This window comes from Asterias amurensis, chromosome 12 (genome assembly GCF_032118995.1).
Source record: "Asterias amurensis chromosome 12, ASM3211899v1".
Lineage (NCBI taxonomy): Eukaryota > Metazoa > Echinodermata > Asteroidea > Forcipulatida > Asteriidae > Asterias > Asterias amurensis.
In genome coordinates, this window is record NC_092659.1 from 2510721 (window position 1) to 2529983 (window position 19263).

A 19263-nucleotide genomic window follows, 5' to 3' on the forward strand; every position below is an offset into this window, starting at 1 on the left:
GTGTGTAGTCATATTTTATGTATACAATTTTATTTACAAAAGATTTACGTGTCTGAATAATTGAACAAAGACAAAGATTGTTCATGACATACTGCAATGAATCAGAACTTTCTCATACTTTCTATTGGTAAACGATTGCTTCAAATTCCCCAACAGTCTAACCATTGACAAGGTCGAGGAATCCTTCCAGATCAACTTAGACATGACCTTCTGTCTGGACGGTGAATGCACTCCAATCCCGATCCTCAGTGATGCCATCATCCCCATACCATTCTGTAACCCCAATGCCTCCTTTGAGCTTCCTGGTGATGGAAGCTTTGCTGCACTAGCAAAGGACCTCGGTGGCAACGTCGGTGAGTTGGCGATCCAGGCTGGTCTACGTAAACTTGGAATTCAGGTTGGTCAACTAAATTAACTCAAGACTATAACATGGTTCAACAGCATATCACAAGTAAATAGATGGAAATTTGCATCGGGGATAAAGAATTTTGAATTTTTGTTTTGTATACTCTTCCGAGCTCTGTAGGAGGAAAGTACTGAGTATACATTGCTAACACACATCGGAGCATATCAATTCTTTAAAAATTCTCACGAAAATTGTTCCTTTTTTGTATGAAAATTCCGTTTTATTCTTCAGGAGTTTACCACTAATCAGCGATGTGACCTGACTGTGCTTGCTCCAGCAGAGAACAGTAAGTTTAGTCTTTTACTTCCTCAAACAAAAAATGGTTCGTTTATCATTTATAACAGTTGCAAAGGAAATACAATAATCAATTTAGGAAAAGATATCATGGCATGTTTAAAATGAGGGCATAGAAAACTCACGGTATTATTTGATAAAGGCCTTGGCCTACTTCTAAGTAAACCTGTATATACGCCTATACTATTCTTTATTTGTAATATCGAAGTAAATAATAAATGGTTTGTGTTAATAAAACATAAACACATTTAAACTATTCCTAGTAATAAACTGTTTAATGTTCAACCCAATAGAATGCCCACTGATGAATAAACCACCTTCAACGAACATACTGACCTGCACAGTAGACGACCAGTGTCTTGGTATCCATTGCTGCGCCTCCTTGGATCTTATCTTCACTCGACTATCTACCACAGCTTGGGCCGTTCTCGACCCTTGTGAATTCGAGCTGTCTGTTGGTTTCGGATCTTGGACTCAAAACGTGACTCTCTTCGAGTATGACTGGGGTGTGGAAAAAACGCTGGACATCAGTGATGCTGTGCACATAGTGTAAGTCACTACTGGCTTAACTTTAGAAGTGTATTAGAATTTAAAGGGTCTATGTACTTTTTGTAGGACAAAAAGCACAATGTCCACAGATTTACATCAAACTAACTCAGTTTGAAGACAATGGTAGTAGAAAGCTTCCCTGAAAATACTACGTGCTGAGGTGCTATAGTTTTGGGGAAGCTACAGCACCTCAGTAACTAATATTTGAAGGGAAGCTTTCCACTATCATTATCTTCAAACCCTGTAAGTTTTATGTAAATCCGTGGACATTTTGAAAAAGTACCCAAATCCTTTAATATATGCGGTACCCGCTGCAAAAACATAGGATTCGAACTGCCTCTAGCTACCGGGCAATCTCGGGAGTCTAGTTGGTAAGACACTGCTCTAGAATTGCAAGGGTCGTGGGTTCGAGTCTCACTTGAGTTATATGCCTGTGATATTTTTTATAGGACTCGGGAAAGTACTGAGTATAGAGTGCTAACACACATCAGTGTACGGGTAAAAACCAAAATTAATATGTATTAGAATTCATAGATCGGAAAACTTCACAAAGTTGATCTTGTTTGCATTATGCCTACTTGAAACACATTATCTTATTTAAAGGATCGTTACTCCCTATAAACTAGAATAGTTTCGACGGTTTGATTTTATGTTAAGTATGGTGAATAGAGGTGTTTGGGAACATTAACTGCTGTTATTAGCCATAAAGTATATAATGAGTAAGGTAGATGGCCTTAGCTTTCGATCAAAACCGGACCTCCTTCAGAGGCATAAAACAAGTTCAAACAAATACATATCCATTAATAGAAAAAGAGAGGAGAAAGGGATCAAGGGAAGGATCCAGAAAGAAGTGGGAAAATAACAGCCAATCAAAGTCTCGATTTTAGAAAAAATTTGTGGCTATGAACCAATAAGAGTAAAGTGGTGAGGGCAAAGGATGTTTAGTATAAAGGGTGGATTAAATGTAAATGCATTGTTCGATAACAATGCAGGGAAACATGAAAGGGTGGGATAAAAGAGTCATAAATATAATAAGGAATCTTGTTGATAAGTTAATCTTATCTTTAAGTCAGGCAAGCAGACGACTCTAAGGAAAGATTGGCCTGCCAGAAATTAGCAAGCACAGTCAAGCCAAATTTTATAAAATGTGGTTATCATCTTTCTTTCTTTTCCTCGCAACCAGGTTCACAGTTGACAAGTTAACAGCCCAGAAAGAATTCATGATCGACCTCTCGGTGTCCCTGTGCATAGATGGCACCTGCACACCGATCAACCTGTTACAGGGAGCCCATGTACCCATCCCGATCTGCAACCCAAATGCTACATTCTCCCTACCAGGCGATGGTTCAATCGCTGGTTACCTGGACACCTTAGCAGGGGAAATAACTGATGTAGCTGTGGATTTGGTGCTTAGTAGTTTGGGGCTGAAGGTGACTGTAATAACCAATTTGTACAATTAAAAATTAACAGAGACATATACCAACAGAAGTACCTTTTAGATTGTGAAGGTGACTATAATAACCAAGTGGTACAATTAAAAAATTAAAAGAGACTTTTTCCAACAGGAATACTTTTTAGATTTCAAATGCCAACATTCAAACTGAAAAGTATAACACATTCGTAATACATTTATTTTCCTTTTTATAGAATTTCTTGTCAAGGAATCCATGTAGTCTTCCTATTCGTGATGAAGGTAAGTTTTAATGTTTGTTCCTAAAATTAACACCTATATGGCCTGTTAAAAACCCGAAACCTGTTTGGTGAAAATATCAACCAACTTTGTGAAAGTATATTTTAACACTGTGTCATCCTTACTAATAAAGCTACGTTCTTTATCTCGAAAACATTAGGTTGTCCAGTTCAGTTTCCCACTGGCCTACCCACGTTTTCCTGCCATATAAATAGCCACTGCACAAGTCTGCACTGCTGTCTCAACTTGGACCTCAAAGTAACCCAGCTCAGCTCCAAGGCTTGGCTAGATATCGACCCTTGTGACTACAAACTCTCTGTTGGAATGGGGATGTGGTACTTCAACATCTCACTGTTCTCGTATGAGTGGGGGAAGATGGAAAGATTCCCTATTGGGCAAGCGATGAATGTGGAGTAAGTTTGTCAAAATATGAGGTTTTTCAAATATTTTGTTTAAAATTGTCTGTTTATCAGTAGATATTTGTCTTAGAGGCAGGAGAGTGGTGATTGATGAGCACCACATTGGTAAGAGTGAAAATAGAATGCTAGCCTTTGAGGAATACGCTAAAGCCATTGGACACTTTCGGAACAGAAAACAAATTCAAAGCACACAGATTTACAAATAACTTACAGGGTTTACAGAAGGTAATAGTGAAAGACTTCTCTTGAAATATTTTTCCATGAAATGCTTTACTTTTTGAGAAAATATTAAAACAGTATCAATTCTCGATATCGAGAATTACGGATTTATTTTAAATACATGTCATGACACGGCGAAACGTGCAAAAATAAGGGTGGGTTTCCCCGTTATTTTCTCCAGACTTCAATGACCAATTGAGCCTAAATTTTCAAAGGTTTATTATTTTGTATATAAGTTGTGATTGGCCTTGGACAATACTGTTTACCGTAAGTGTTCAACGGCTTCAAGCAAGAAAAAACATCAAAGTAATAAATCCATATTTTTTGTGACTCAAGTTTCGGCAGTTTGTAATTGCATGTATATTGGGTCACACAAATTATCTAATAAGTCCTGATGTTGGCCGTGTGCATTTAAACCACTTTGCTTGATTGTAATTTCCTTTTACAATACAATACAATACAATAAACTAAAACTATTTGTCCCTGTATGGGAAATTCGTTTGGCCTTTTTGCTCACATAAAAACACAGACATCAGTAAAAAGGTACAACGTTAAAAAGGGATTAAGCCTTACCACAGAGAAATAGTAGGCCTAAAATACAGACTTCAAAAGTGAACCACGGACAGATAAAATGACAGATAAAAAAAAAAGAACACTAAACATATTTAAACAACAACAATAGTCAAAATGCAATAAAAACAAAGGCGTCTAGATCCCAAAACACAACACAACAACTCACCGTTCAAGCTGGCCATTGTATAACTGAATGGAAGGCCAAACAGGTACTGATAGCTTTCTGAAGAAAACGATTGCCTCTAAAGCTTTTCTGGAACGAGTTATGCTTATTGCTCACTCATTATTACTCAATAATCTCGCTCAAATCAGATTTTCCATTGACAAACTTGATGCTTCAAAGGAGTACGAGATCGATCTTGCATTCTCTCTCCAAGTCGACGACGAGACTACGGACTTCCCCCTCATGGAGGCAAAGAGAATCCCTATTCCCATCTGTAACAAAAACTTCTCCTTGGCTCTACCTGGTGACGGCTCTGTACGGGGATTCCTGGAGGAGCTTGGAGACACTGTGGGACAATCGGCAATTGATTTGGTTTTGAGAAAACTGAAATTAGACGTGAGTTAAAGCTAAAACTTGTTCTTTTTTTTGTAATGTTAACAAATTAGCATCAGAGCAATCTTGTTTTCATCTATGATGAAAACAAACGTCAAAGATAAAGGAAAAAGACGGAGGACAAAGGTTGGAGGGGTTTTTTGTTTTTCTTTCAAATAATGCTTCGTGCTAGTGAAAAAGTTAATTACACTCTTTTTGATTTTGCCTTTTGTTTACCTACTTTTCCAGGATGTTGTGAGTGGCAGATCGTGTGAACTACCAGCAGCTATGGCAATGAATACAGGTGCAGTTTGATTTGTTATTAATTTGTTAAATTTTTGTGGTAAGAGTAAATTAATGAACTCTACCAACAATTTGAAAAAATCCTGCTACTGCCTAGGCGAATAAGTCAATATATTTTACTTACAGCTTTAACCAATGAGCAGGTTCTTCCCTGTAAGGAGAAAACACCACCAAGCAAAGTCCAAACCTGCTACATTGGCTAAAGAAAATAGCAGTGAAGAAAACTGTCTTCGGTAAATATTTGAGAACCTTTTCTGACAAGAGCTGACGGTGAAGTGGACAAGCTTTTGCTATGCGCCCCTCGTTGTCGCCACGCCTCAGTGGTTTTCAAAAGAAAAAAGGAAACAAAAACGTGCGCCTTCTGTGTACCAAGAAAGCTTACTCATTCTTAAAGGAACATTACAGAATTTGTTTCGGCTAACAAAACAGGTGGCGGCAGTGTAAACACTTTATGTAATCCACCACATACATAAACTGACAAACCTGTAGAAGTTTGAGATCGATCGGCCATCTGGGTCACGAGAGAATAGTGAAAAAAAACGATTACAAATTTTGCATTGCATCGATGCCAAATTAAACAATTAATAAAACGCTCACTGAGCGATAAACTCCAAACGCGAAGTTAGATTATATTTCTCATCAAATTTGACATTTCAGGCAGAATTATTTTATGGGATATTTTAAACTATCATCACCTATCATCTGACATCTTCACGATTTGTGTTTCTTACCAATTATATAACGTCCCTTTAAAAGGAGTTCACTACAAATTTACCTTGTTTCAGCCTACAAACAAACAATCAAAACTACTCAGACTGAGTCTCAGTCTTGCACAACTATTTCTTTCTAATTAATTATCTCATCCTTACAATTTCAGGTTGCCCAATGATCTCCCTCCCCGCCTTGGCAAACATCATCCAGTGTTCAATCGATGATAACTGTCTTGGCATCCAGTGCTGTGTCAATTTGAACTTCATCATTACCACACTCATGCTTGATGCTAGGATCAAAGTGGACCCCTGTAACTTCCAACTTCACGTGAACTTTGAAAACTGGGAGCGTACCTTTACTCTGTTCAGTTACACATGGGGGAAGGTGGAAAGAGAGAAAATCGGTGATGTTGTGACTTTAAGGTGGGTAGGGACAAAAGAAGCATTGCGACCGACAGCTCAGGATAGAATGAGATGGATAATTGGTGAAATAGGCTAGACAGACAGACAGACAGACAGACAGACAGACAGACAGACAGACAGACAGACAGACAGACAGACAGAAAAGAACAATTTGAGAATTCATACAAAACCATGTAGCTATTATGATTATAAGTCATTACAAAGTAAGTAAATTTCAGTGGTTTTGAATACTTTCCAAAAGACTTGGTATACACTGTACAAACAAAATATGTGAATGTCCAATATCCAATATCCATGTTCAAGGTAGATATTCACTGCACAAACCTACGGAAATGTCCGTTATCCATAATCGATGAAAAAAGGAGACATTCACTGTACAAACCTAAGGGAATGTTCGTCATCCAATATATAAAAAGCAACATCGATATTCGCTATTCAAACATAATGTGAATGTCCAATATCCAATATCAATGTACAAGGTAGATATTCACTGTACATACCTACGGGAATGTCCATTATCCAATATCGAAGTTAAAAGTAGACATTCACTGTACAAACCTTAGGGGATGTCCAACATCCAATATCTAAAAGGCAACATCGATACTCGCTGTTCAAACATAATGTGAATGTCCAATATCCAAAATCAAACTCTCTTTACTGTATGTGTTAATTTGTTTTGTAGCTATTCAGTTGATAAGCTAACGGAGATGATGGTATTTTCTGTTACACTCGATGTTGAACTGTGCATTGACAACGCATGCTTGACAACCTCCATCCTGGATCATGTCTGGGTCCCAATCCCCATCTGCAATATCAACCCTGTTACATTCACCCTGCCAGGCGATGGTACGGTAGCTGGATTTATCACAGACCTCGGAGGTCGTATAGGAGACTCAGCAATTGACTTAGTTCTGGAGAAATATGGATTGAATGTAAGAATACTTTACCAAGCTCGTCTCGTTCGAAGGTTTCCTATGTAGGATACTGACTTCTCCCAATTCCTAGACTTGATTCAAGTCCCGTTCTCTTGTGAGAGGTCCCTAAGCATATCGCGCCGCGCTCGCCGTCAAAAAATGTGGTCCCGAGTGGGGGGATGCAGAGAGCATCACAAAACAATATATTCCTGGTGATGGCACGGGATTGTGACTTGAGGCAAGTCTACCCACTTCCATATTGTCAATCGGTTGAACAAAGTAACAATGACAGTTTGTTGCTTTAATCTTCAACACAGTTTTCTGTCCTGAAAGTAACAATGACAGTTTGTTGCTTTAATCTTCATTGCAGTTCTGTGTCCTGGATGAACACATTAATGACAGTCTATGTTGAAGAGAAAGTCACCCACCATGCAGAAGTTTGAAATCATTGGAGGTGCAATTTCATTATAAGTGAAAGCTAGGGAAAAAAATGAACAAGTTATTGTTAATCTGAATTTGTGTCCTTTGCCCAATAGAGGTGCAGCCTCGAGAAGGTGTGGCCTGCAAACCAAAGATTGGAAATTATTAAATTGTATTTATCTAACAGATTCAACATTGTTTCGTTATATTTTTATTAGCAATATTTCCAGAGTGAACAGTGCGATCGAGGAACACCGGGCACACTCAAAAGCAGTAAGTGTTTAACAAAATGTTCATGTGATGTCCATGAGATAAATGTGTACACTTTTCAATTATGTTAGTGGGCTTTAAAGGTAGTGGACACTATTGGTAATTGTCAAAGACTAGCCTTCACAGTTTGTGAATCTCAACATATGCATACAATAACAAACCTGTGAAAATTTGAGCTCAATCGGTCATCGAAGTTGCGAGATAATAATAAAAGAAAAACAACCATAGCAACACGAAGTTGTGTGCGTTTAGATGGTTGATTTCGAGACCTCAAATTCTAAACTTGAGGTCTCGAAATCAAATTCGTGGAAAATTACTTCTTTCTCGAAAACTATGGCACTTCAGAGGGAGCTGTTTCTCACAATGTTTTATATCATTAACCTCTCCCAATTACTCGTCACCAAGAAAGGTTTTATATGCCAATAATTATTTTGAGTAATTACCAATAGTGTCCACTGCCTTTAAGAGCTATAGGCCACCTAAGACTTAGCTTTTGTAAATTCAATCAAAGAACATCAAAGACATCAATTCGCAGAATTGGTATCCAACAATTACAAACAAGAAAGCCTAAAGGGCAATAAACGAGAAAATCTAAGACAGAAGAAAAACGTAAAAAAAAGGATTAGACAATACCAACCACAAAAAAAATACTACTAGAACATCAGATAAACAATATTAACTGGGAAGAAAAACCTAGTTAAAACAGATTAGGCCGGGGACGCTAAAAAGGGTTATTTTATGAAAAAAGGGTTATTTTAAACGATCTGAGCTTAAACAATCTGAATGTCTTTTCCAAAATGTTTCATTTATGTATTGTGTGTTTTCAAAAACAATTGATATTTGACATTTTAAAAAGAATGGCGGCCATCTTGAAATAAAAAATTAAAAAATTAAAAGCCCCTCCTTTTTTGAGAAACCCGGACGCTATACATGTTTTATTTTTTACTCGGCCTTAGCCCACTTCTTTTTTACGTCACCAGGTGACCCTTTTTCATTGAAATTGCCTTTTCTGTTGTGAAATGAAGAAGAAAAAACATCTTGACACCTATCATTATTAAAATCGATTAATATTTGGCTTTCCTTCTGAAGGTTGTCCAGGTGTCGATCTCGAACAGCTTCCTGATTTCCTCTCATGTTCCCTCACCGAGTCCTGCCTTGGCATTAAATGCTGTCTGGAGATGGACTTTAAGATCGTGACACGTACAGTCAATGCATGGCTCATCTTGGATCCCTGCAACTTCAAGCTGTCCATCGGTTTTGAGAACTGGGAGCAAAGCATCACCTTATTCCACTATGCTATGGGTGACTACAGGGTGGAAGTTGTTAACAGCGTGCTGAGTGTGAGGTAACTATCACAAAACCTTTGTTTGCCCTCAAAGAGGCTGTTAGTATCTATATACTTGGAGGGGGATTTTAGACTAAATATTAGGTGTGTTCGATTAGCTTCCCCTGGTCGACCCGGTCTGCCCCTGGTACGTTCGAATAGCTTTGAAGTCATTCCAGGGGCTCACCCTGGTCAGCCCCAAGTGTCCTGCTTCTGGAACGGGTCATACTTGGGGCTGGCCCGTGACGTCACCACGTGAGGGCAAGTTATCGTTCGATTAGCTCTTTTCGGAGGCTCACCGGAGTGAGCACCGCCGGGTTGACCCGGGGAAGCAAATCGAAAGCACCCAATGTAGGATCGACCCTTGAGTCTAGTTTGATCTTGGTTTCGAATTAAACGCTGTCAAATGTCAATTCCGTCTTCTAACTTTTTCGATTTATGTTTCTGCTTGTTTGCTGCTCGAGAAGAAGAGGTGTATTTTCTATGAACGTGTTTTGTTCCTTCATCTTTAACAAAGGTGGCGTGTTGACAAGATTACTGTAGACAAGCAGTTTGAGCTGAATTTACAGCTGGTCTTCTGTTTGGATGGGGCATGTAACACTGTGACTGTGTTTGAGGGCAGCCGTCTTCCGATCCCGCTGTGCAACACTGAAGATTCTTTTGCTCTTCCCGGTTAGTGTTTTTAGTTTAACTTGTGTCAAAGCATTAACAACAAATTGACTATAATAAACATTGTTTAACGGAACTGTGTACTACGTTTTGTTTTTTGTATAATCTCCACATGTTTATTCTAAGCGTTTTATCTGTATTTATTTATTTATTTATTTATTTATTCGTTTAGGCTTTTAAAAACATCCAAATCATACAGCAACAATAACAGAAAACGAAGGTTTAAAAGAAATATTACAAAAACAATGAGAAAAAAATAGATGTCTAGGGATTGCCCAAAAGCGATGCAAATCACTATCCCAAGGGACAATCCCTTTAGGTGTATAAATAAGACATTAAACGAGCAATCAACAAGGGGAAAATCCTGAAAGATGTCAACAGGTTTGTGAAAAATCAACTCTGTAGATGAATCTTCCACGTACACAGCCAACCACTCACAAAGTCACGTTGAAGTTTCGGTGACATTTCTTTAACATTTATTCATGGTTATTCAAGATCCAATTTAAACGCTATTTATTCAGGAGATGGCACTGTATCAGGATTTCTTGGATATCTTGGCGGCAATATCGGACAATTTGCTATCGATGCAGCAATCCGACACCTGAATCTAGACAGCTTCCTATCAGGGAAGGCATGCTCTAATCACAGACAAGGTATGTTGAGGATTTATGTTAAATTAGAGTTGTATGAGAAATACTCTAAAGGCACCGGGCACCTTTGGTAATTGTCAAAGACCAGTCTCATAACTTGGTGTATCTCAACATATGCATAAAGTAACAAACCTGTGAAATTTGAACTCAAACTCCATTGGTCGTCGAAGTTGCGAGAGAATAATGGGGAAAAACACTCTTGTCGCACAAGTTGTGTGCTTTCAGGTGATTGATTTCAAGACCCCAAAATCTAATTTTGAGGTCTCAAAATCGAAGTCGTGAAAAATGTCTTCTTTCTCGAAAACTACGTCACTTCAGAGGGAGCCGTTTCCCTGGCTGTGAACGGCAGTTACATGTTAAATGGCTTCTGACTGGTACCCACAAACAAATTAACTGACAAATTAGGGAGACCGTGTAAAAAGGGGGCTGTATAACTCGACACGTTAATAGTGAGGTCGCTGATTCAAATGCCGCTCCGGTCAACTATTCTTTCCAAAAATGGTATAATGTTTTTGTAAACTAATCCAAATGATGTTCTATTCCTCCAAAGATGTTTGTTCAAGTGCAACTGGTATCCTTGGCGACTGCTCAATCGTTGGGGAATTCTGCACAGAGCTCCGATGTTGCCTCGACTTGGATCTGAAGATAGCTGATGTCTCGGCCACAGCGTGGTTTAAGTTTGACCCCTGTGACCTCACCTTCACGTTAGGTCTCGAGACTTGGATGTTTCATGGATCGGTCTTTACATATGAGTGGGGTAAGACAATGATAGCATGGCCGTGCTTCAGATTTTGTATTTATGTTTAATTTGCCAGTGTTTACTCTGTGAATTCAATTTTTACTTCTAAGTCAAACTGTTCGTTCGAAAGGTGTTTAAAAAAGAGTTTTTTAACGAAAAGTCCTTTTTCTAATTATAGGTGAAGAGACGATGGTTTCAGTTGCTCCTGGAATGACACTTAGGTAAGTGTTCAACAACTAGCTCTTGTAAAATTTGAAAGGTTGCATTGCAGGATATTTACACACACGTTAAACTTAAATTATTAAAAATGTAAAAACCGATTCTGCATCAAAAAAATCTCAAAGACATTTAAAAAGAAAAAGAAAAAAAAGGGCATTCTGATTTGATTAATGAACTAATTTGGGACAGACATATAGACAGACATTGTAGGCATTGTTACACCCAAGTTATTTTATACCATCAACCTCTCCCTGTTACTCGTCACCAAGAAGGGTTTTATGCTAATAACTATTTTGATTAATTTCCAATAGTGTCCACTCTCTAATCCCTGGTGCAAATTTAACATTTATTGACCACAAGATTGTAAAATAAGACTAGATTGATTTAAATGTTTCTTTTTTATTTCTTGATTAATGATATTCAATAAATATAAAAAAATTCACTCATAATTATTGCCGTTTGTCTTTTAGATATTCCATCACCAAACTCGATGAGTCCATGGAGTTTCAAGTAGACATGACTCTAGAATACTGCGTCGATGAACTTTGTACCGACATCGAAATTGTGCAGACCATACCAATCCCAGTTTGCAACCAAGACTTCAGCAGTTATACCTTCTCGGGTAAGTTTGTACTCGGTTCACTAAAAAGTCACTTTAAAAAAATTCAATTAAGTTCATAACAAAATATATCTTTAATACAGCATTGTTTCGTAATCAGTTTTCGTAATCAGTTTCTTGAATGTGATGACCTTGATACTCTCGGTCTGCTACTCAAATCGTTCTGACAATCCCTCTGTTTCTTGTCAGGATGGTATGGGGGTCGTCCGAGAGTGTCAGGGTTATCCTGTTTCTTCATTTGCGTGTTTATGTCCCTTTTTTGTATTTTTGATGTACTTTTTATAAATATTTTGTATCTACTCCATGTTGGAAGGTTTTGAGGAAATAAATAAATGAAATAAATAAAATTTGTTTGATGTTGTGTAAAGTTGTATAAAATTTATGACCGTGCACTGTCAGACAATCATTCACCAACAAGCTTGATTTAACGATTTCTACTTTTTACAGGCATTAAGTAAACTATATTTCTTCAAGGGCACTGGACAATTTTGTTCAAAGTTGGTGTAAAAACTTACTCCGAAACAAGCAATGAAGAGTTTTTAACAGTATAAAACATTTTGAAAAAAGGCTTCCTTTGAAGTAATAGTTTTTTACAAAAGACGTTAATTCTCAATCAAATATTATAATACTTTACACCTGAAGCCTTTTCAGGCATCTGAAAGCACACAAATTAGTGCACTAAGGGTAGTTTGCTTTCATCATTCTCTTGCAACTTCGACAACCAATATTGAGTCCAAATTTTCACGGAGTTGTTCTTTTAGGCATATGTTGGGATAGACCAAGTTAGGATATTGGTGTTTGACCATTACCAAACGTGTCCAGGGGTGGATTTCACAAAGAGTAAATACTAGTCTTATCTCGACTTAGGACGAGTTACTCGTCTCAACTTAGGACTAGCCATACGTTTTTAATATCTCCTAGGACTAGTCCTAAGTTATGACTAGTCCTAACTCTTTGTGAAATCGACCCAAGTGCCTCTAACCAAAAGAAGAATTCTCATTGCTCAGGTGAAAGATGCCTTGTTCGAATAAACTAACTTTTCAAGCCAAGCAAGCATAACTGATATTTCATTACAGCATTGTCTTTGACGCTTTAACAATTTTCACATTTCTTTTCTGTGTTTACAGTTGACGGTTTCGTACAAACAGTGTCCGGACAAATCGTACAGGGAGCAACTGAGTTACTCTTAAATCAACTAGGCATCGACCCTGACTTCTTCAATGGTGATCCGTGTGTAAACCCGAGTGGGATCCAGTCTTACAGAAGTAAATTTTCATTATAACTGGCTTTCAAATAAGTTGTTAACCAAAGGAAAATTATTAGATGTCCTTAATCTTATTGACAGTTCATGGGTTACTGTTAGTAATTGTAAATACCTTAATTTAGCCTGTATTTATAAAACTTCATCAGCAATGTAAAAAATTCCACGATATGACAATACAATTATGAGTAATTCCTGTTTCAGATTGTCCAGACATGCAGCTTCCTGGCAACCTCGACCCAATTGCGCACTGTGGAATCCTGGAGTCCTGTTTTGGAATAAAGTGCTGCATTGATGTGAACCTAGGACCACTTGACCACAGCTTCAGTGCCTCAATGGTGGTTGACCCTTGCCTTGGTCAGCTGAAGTTACAGTTTGGTAACTGGAAGTACAGTAAATCACTGTCACAGTTGGACATTGGTGTCGATAAGGAGATCACCATCGGAAACTTTGTATCACTCCTGTAAGAATACTACCTCTTTTTTGCCCAAGTGTTAAATACAGAAAATTGCTCATCAGTAAAAAAAAACTAATGCATAAACTGCAAAACGTGCTCTCTTAATGTTAAAGAGTGAAAAACGCCACTCTTTACGTTTCGAGTTGTCCCCCACTTGGCTCTTTAAAAAGAGTGGTGATTTTTTCACTCTTTTCGAGGGGTTTCACTCCAGGACAGAGTGAAAAATCACTCAAAAAGATGCAAACTTCAATGTAAAAGAGTGGAAAACAACTCGAAAAAGAGTTGTCCCTCATATGGGTCTTCAAAGAGTGCCTTTTCACTCTTTTGCATTTAGAGAGTGTCTTAAAATAAAACCACATGTATATATACTGTTTTGCTTTATAGATTCAAGTTGGAACTTTCTGATGGTAGGATATCATCGAGTCTATCTATGGATGCATGTGTGAGTGATGTCTGCACAGGTCGAATCGTTCTACTGGATGAATCAATATCTCCACTCCCTCAGTGCTATTCCAATGGATCCATCTCATGGAGAAAATTACCAGGTAAAGACATAAACTTCTCTGTTAACAGTGATGGTGGAAATGTATTTTAATTACATATTATTTACACACTCTAATCTGTATTTTTAACCAGTTGTCATCATCGTCAAAAGACCTTTATCACGGTGTGGTCATCTTGTTTTTACTCCATTCCAACTTATTGTAACCAAACTGAGGCTGGACGAAATAATTGCCTAGTGCCATGTTTGCGCAATGAATGTTAGCATTCACTTCTTTTAGTAAAACATGGGATATGAACAAGATGTTGACAGCGTGATACAGGTTTATAATTTAAAGCCAGGACTTTAGTTTCAAGACCTGGAAATATGTAACAACTCTTAATTTAGTAAGCTGTTGTACGACATACATAGCAAAAAATAGCGTCCTTCCCAACCTCTTATGATGTATGACTTGAGCTAGCATCTTTTGACAACAATTTTCTTTCATTTTGTGTTCTTCTAGGATTGACTTCGAGTTCCCATCTGGGCAATTTAGATACCGGATTAGACGTTCTTGCACAAGGTCTGGGACTACCAACACGTCTAGTTTCGGCCTCTCCGTGCCTTGCAGAACAGACGAGTAGCTCCACTGGTAAGGTTTTCAATAACTTTTAGGAGATATTCAGTGAAAAGTTAGTCAAGTCTGTATGTGATTTGTACTAGGCCTAAGCTATTCTACCTTTTCGAAGTTCCAATGCATTTTTGTAGGAGACTTTGTATCTAATTCAAAACTTGTTACCTTTTTATCGACAATAGGACGCACAGTTTAGTGGGACTTAAACAAAAATTTCTGAAGATTGTTAAGGGAGACCGCCAATATAGGGCTAGATAGGTCACTTGGTAGAGCACCGGCACGTTAATCCGGAGGTCGTTGGTTCGAATCCCACTCTAGTCAATTCTTTGTTCAACCCCCAAATTTTAAACATTTTAAATTTTTCCCAGTCAGTTTACCTTTTGGTTTATATTGAGTTCTTATACAACTTGTCACACTTTTGCTTTTCTATTTCCAGTGTGTCCCCATCTGCCTGTACTACCTGCTCTTCCATCAGGAGGAGTTTGCCAGTATTCGGATACATGCCTCGGGGTGGAGTGTTGTTTATCAGCAGACATAGGCAGTACGACTCAGACTCTACGGGCGTGGTTGACTGTAGACCCATGTGAACTGACTGCGAGTGTAGGCTTTGAGAACTGGAGTTTCAATATCACACTCTTAAGGTACATAATGTCAATTTATACCCTAATCACAAGGTCACTCCTACATTTTGGTGAGATCATGACTTAATGTTCCCACTGAATGCAAAAAGAATATTTTATGCACAATTGTGCTGTTAAATCCTTAACCTGAACATCTGACGTCACACTTCGTGAATAACGCCAAAGACCGACCTCCAGCTGGCGTGTACTTGCACCTTTGACCTACATTCATTTCACATAGAGATACAAATTCTATGGCGGACGTGATAGGGCATGTATGGAAAGCTCATGTCACTGCACGGTTATCTAATGAGTTATTGTATCCAATGAAATCACTGGATCTGAATGGCAGGTACCTGTCTTTAGCCGGGCCCAGTCTAAAGCCAAAACAATTTTGTTACAAATGCCTTACAGGTGTGACACAAGCTACAGAAACAAATTGTGCTACATCAATTTATTAGTAATAGTCCGAAGCTCACATCAATTCTTAAAGCGAAAAAATAGCCTGCCAGAGTTTCTGTTGTACCATTCAACCATGCAATGATTTTAATAATACACATCTTTAATTGGTTTTTCTTGTAGTTATAAGTGGGGCAAGCAGATCAGAGAATCACTAAGTGATGTAGTCTCGATTTCATTCACCATTGACAAGACATCAAACAATCGGAACTTTGTGTTGTCACTCTCTGTTAAATTCTGCATTGCTGGATTATGCGCTCCTGACATCGTCATCTTAGATGGCTTCATGGCACCCATTCCTTTTTGTGATGTGATGGGGACACTGGAGTGGCCTCAGGATCTTGGTTAGTTAAATTGTTTAATCTGTCTGTAAGCCTCATTCTAAGATTTGTGTTCTGTCTTTAAGCGTCTTTCCAAAATGGAAAACATTCTCGAAGCAAAATCCGATGACATTGAAAAGAAACTCTTTATATTTTTATAGAATAACATTCCGATCAAACATATCTTCCATTAAAGTTTTCTTCCATCTATATTTTTCCCACCTATGTGATTGTTTGTACTTGTTTTATGCAAGAAGGTCCGGTTTGAATCGAAAGCTAAGGTCATCTACCCCTACTCCTTACACAACATTGGTGGTACATTTATTAAAACTCCATGTCTAACTACGCACTTCATTTTTTTTTTTTTTCAAAGGTGGTAGTGTCACAGATTATGCGAGCAGTCTGGTGGTTAACCGCCTGGGTGTTAGCACAGATGTCCTTCTACCTCAGTCATGTAGTGGTCCACCAGAACAGATTACACCTACGACCTCAGGTAAACTATCCCAAGGAAAGGCAAACTGAAATACGTAAACAAAAAGTGACATGCGTCTACTTCTCCGTTAAATACACTGGACACTATTGGTAATTGCCAAAAACCAGTCTTCTTACTTTGTGTATCTCAACATATGCATAAAATAACAAACCTGTGAAAATTTGAACTCAATTGGTCGTCGAAGTTGTGAGATAATAATGAAAGAAACAACACCTTTGTCACACGAAGTTGTGTGCTTTCAGATGCTTCATTTCGAGACCACAAAATCTAATTCTGAGGGCTCAAAATAAGTTTTAACAATTTTTGTGAAAAATTACTTCTTTCTTGAACACAACGTTACTTCAGAGGGAGCCGTTTCTCACAATGTGTTATACTTTCAACAGCTCTCCATTGCTTGTTACCAAACAAGTTGTTATGATAACAATTATTTTGAGTAAATACCAATAGTGTCTATACATAGTCTTAAAGTGCAAACAGCTTAAACCTTAGACTGAAACTCATTTCTGTATTTCTGTAGAGAGAAAAATCAACAAACAATGCTAACTGTAAGTAGGATTTGAAACTTTGCATGGTGGAAATACGATATAGAAAGGTTTGCGGTAACACCATGTAATGACTATCTCTAATGAGTTGGGGTGGTTCTGCAAAGAACCGTTGGTTTCAACTCGACATTTCGATCAGTATGCTCTGATCGTCTTCTGCTAACTGTGTTTATCTCAGGTTGTGGTTCGCTCTCTATTCCGTCGGCCATTGCGTCTTATTGTTCTCTGGATGAATCATGTCTCGGGGTTGGTTGCTGCTTGACCCTTGACCTGGACATAGTTCAAAGGTCATTCTCAGTGTGGGTGAAACTCGATGTATGTGCCGGTAGATTCTCCTTCGGTTTTGAGGAATGGAGTCACAGTGAAGTGTTAAACATAGAAACATTGCAAAGTAAGTCAATCTGAATGCCTTTTTATTGCACTCTCAAAAAGATAGCTGTATGGAACAAAGTTTGTCCGATAATGGCTAGTAGCTCTTTTAGCGTCACAATATAATTATTCACATTCAATTTATGTTATGTGGGGAAAAGGGTCAAAGAACAAACATGAAACAGAAAAGGGAACAAGAAAGTTTCAGTAATCTCCCGAGTATTTCAGAAATTCGATTCAAGAATACATTTATTTCCATACTCTCATAAAAGGATAACGACAGAAAGATTCTAACTTTGTTTTTTTATTTGCTTTACTTGAACTTTCAGCTCATTCCCAGGAGAAAAATATCGGTAATGTGAAAATCAGGTAAGGTGACATTTCTCTTTTCTTGAAATAAAAAGTACTGTAAATAGCTGTTCATTTATATGTTTACCGTTTTTATTTGTTTAAGAATATACTAACAATATTCTGAAATCACCAAACATTCTATTGCTTTTTGGTTGCTTTCTCTAGATATAATATAGAGCGCCCCCATACGTCTGTCTATGATGTTGACCTCGACCTCGCTGTGTGCTGGCAAGGGAGATGCACTGATCCCATTGTGGTTCTTCAAGACACTATGTTCTCTGCTTCACAATGTGGCCAGGAAGGAAGCAGTAGCAGAAGGGAGAGAAGAAATGTGGATGATCTGTACGTTCAAAATATCGTTTTACCTGCTGTGGCTAGACAGACTATACATTTAGAAACATTTTTATTTTGTTGAGATGCAATATAGAGCGCCCCCATGAGTCCATCTGTGACGTTAAAAATATCTTTGTATTGCTAAAAGACAGATTATATAAAAAATGATCTTTCCACAGTACACGAATCAAGCAGCCACCATGACTTACAAGGCTGTCCTTATCGAATACGTCATCTTGTTCACTTACTGAATTCAAAACATCGCTTAAAACTCTCCCTTTCCAGACTTATTTTTTCATTATCACTCGTCTGTATAGTTGCTTGTAATATTATTGTAAAGTAACAAGTCCAAGATTATGTTCAGATGCCACACCCTCTTCAAAGGTATCAAAGTGTAGACGATGTGACCTGTGACAACACCTGTTACAAAAGAGCCACAGAGCCTGGACTTCCTGCAGGCAGGATTTGTACATAGCCTAATTGAAGAAATTATAAAATCGTATAGATTATTTTATGGAGATTGTCTAATTCTTATCAACCTTTGATGTGATGAAAGGGGGCGCATCTCAAAACTTGTCCAGCTTTTACTTTCATAATTTTGGATTTATGTGGAAATTGTGACACAAAATGTCAACTTGCCCGTATGACCCGTGCAGTATTGTGCCAGCCAGAATACTCACAGATTATACAAGGTCACACTTCAAAGTTCACATGGTCTAGAACAACTTCATGCAAAGACTTATTCATAAACTTTGTTCCATCATAGAACCAATGATTTGGAAGAGGAGGAAGGCAACATGGACGACTTCACCACCAGCTCACTCGATAAAGCTCTGGAATATTTCAGGAAAATTCTTCAGTCAGATTCGCCAACACTTTCCTCAGAGGAGAACATCCTGATGAAACTTCAGCCAGAAAAGAATGTACCGCCAAGTGAGTTTACGAACAACAAACGACGGCTGGTCACATTTTTGTATAATTATTTTACAAAATATACA

General features: G+C 38.0%; 1 protein-coding gene across 2 annotated transcripts in view; it reads left to right on the forward strand.

Annotated features, from left to right (window-relative positions):
* Positions 1-19263, forward strand: part of LOC139944971 (uncharacterized) — an 86586-nt gene that overhangs the window by 22372 nt on the left and 44951 nt on the right. For both annotated transcript variants that reach the window (XM_071942170.1, XM_071942171.1), the window contains exons 35-62: positions 157-397; positions 638-692; positions 994-1249; positions 2433-2679; positions 2897-2942; positions 3100-3352; positions 4463-4709; positions 4935-4989; positions 5866-6121; positions 6804-7053; positions 7674-7728; positions 8815-9070; positions 9567-9721; positions 10240-10371; positions 10919-11125; positions 11286-11328; positions 11797-11948; positions 13073-13210; positions 13411-13669; positions 14048-14208; positions 14668-14796; positions 15215-15419; positions 15981-16201; positions 16551-16670; positions 17391-17603; positions 17911-17950; positions 18098-18274; positions 19032-19198. In XM_071942170.1, the coding sequence (XP_071798271.1) occupies positions 157-397; positions 638-692; positions 994-1249; positions 2433-2679; positions 2897-2942; positions 3100-3352; positions 4463-4709; positions 4935-4989; positions 5866-6121; positions 6804-7053; positions 7674-7728; positions 8815-9070; positions 9567-9721; positions 10240-10371; positions 10919-11125; positions 11286-11328; positions 11797-11948; positions 13073-13210; positions 13411-13669; positions 14048-14208; positions 14668-14796; positions 15215-15419; positions 15981-16201; positions 16551-16670; positions 17391-17603; positions 17911-17950; positions 18098-18274; positions 19032-19198 (4736 nt within the window). The remainder of the gene's footprint in view (positions 1-156; positions 398-637; positions 693-993; positions 1250-2432; positions 2680-2896; positions 2943-3099; positions 3353-4462; positions 4710-4934; positions 4990-5865; positions 6122-6803; positions 7054-7673; positions 7729-8814; positions 9071-9566; positions 9722-10239; positions 10372-10918; positions 11126-11285; positions 11329-11796; positions 11949-13072; positions 13211-13410; positions 13670-14047; positions 14209-14667; positions 14797-15214; positions 15420-15980; positions 16202-16550; positions 16671-17390; positions 17604-17910; positions 17951-18097; positions 18275-19031; positions 19199-19263) is intronic.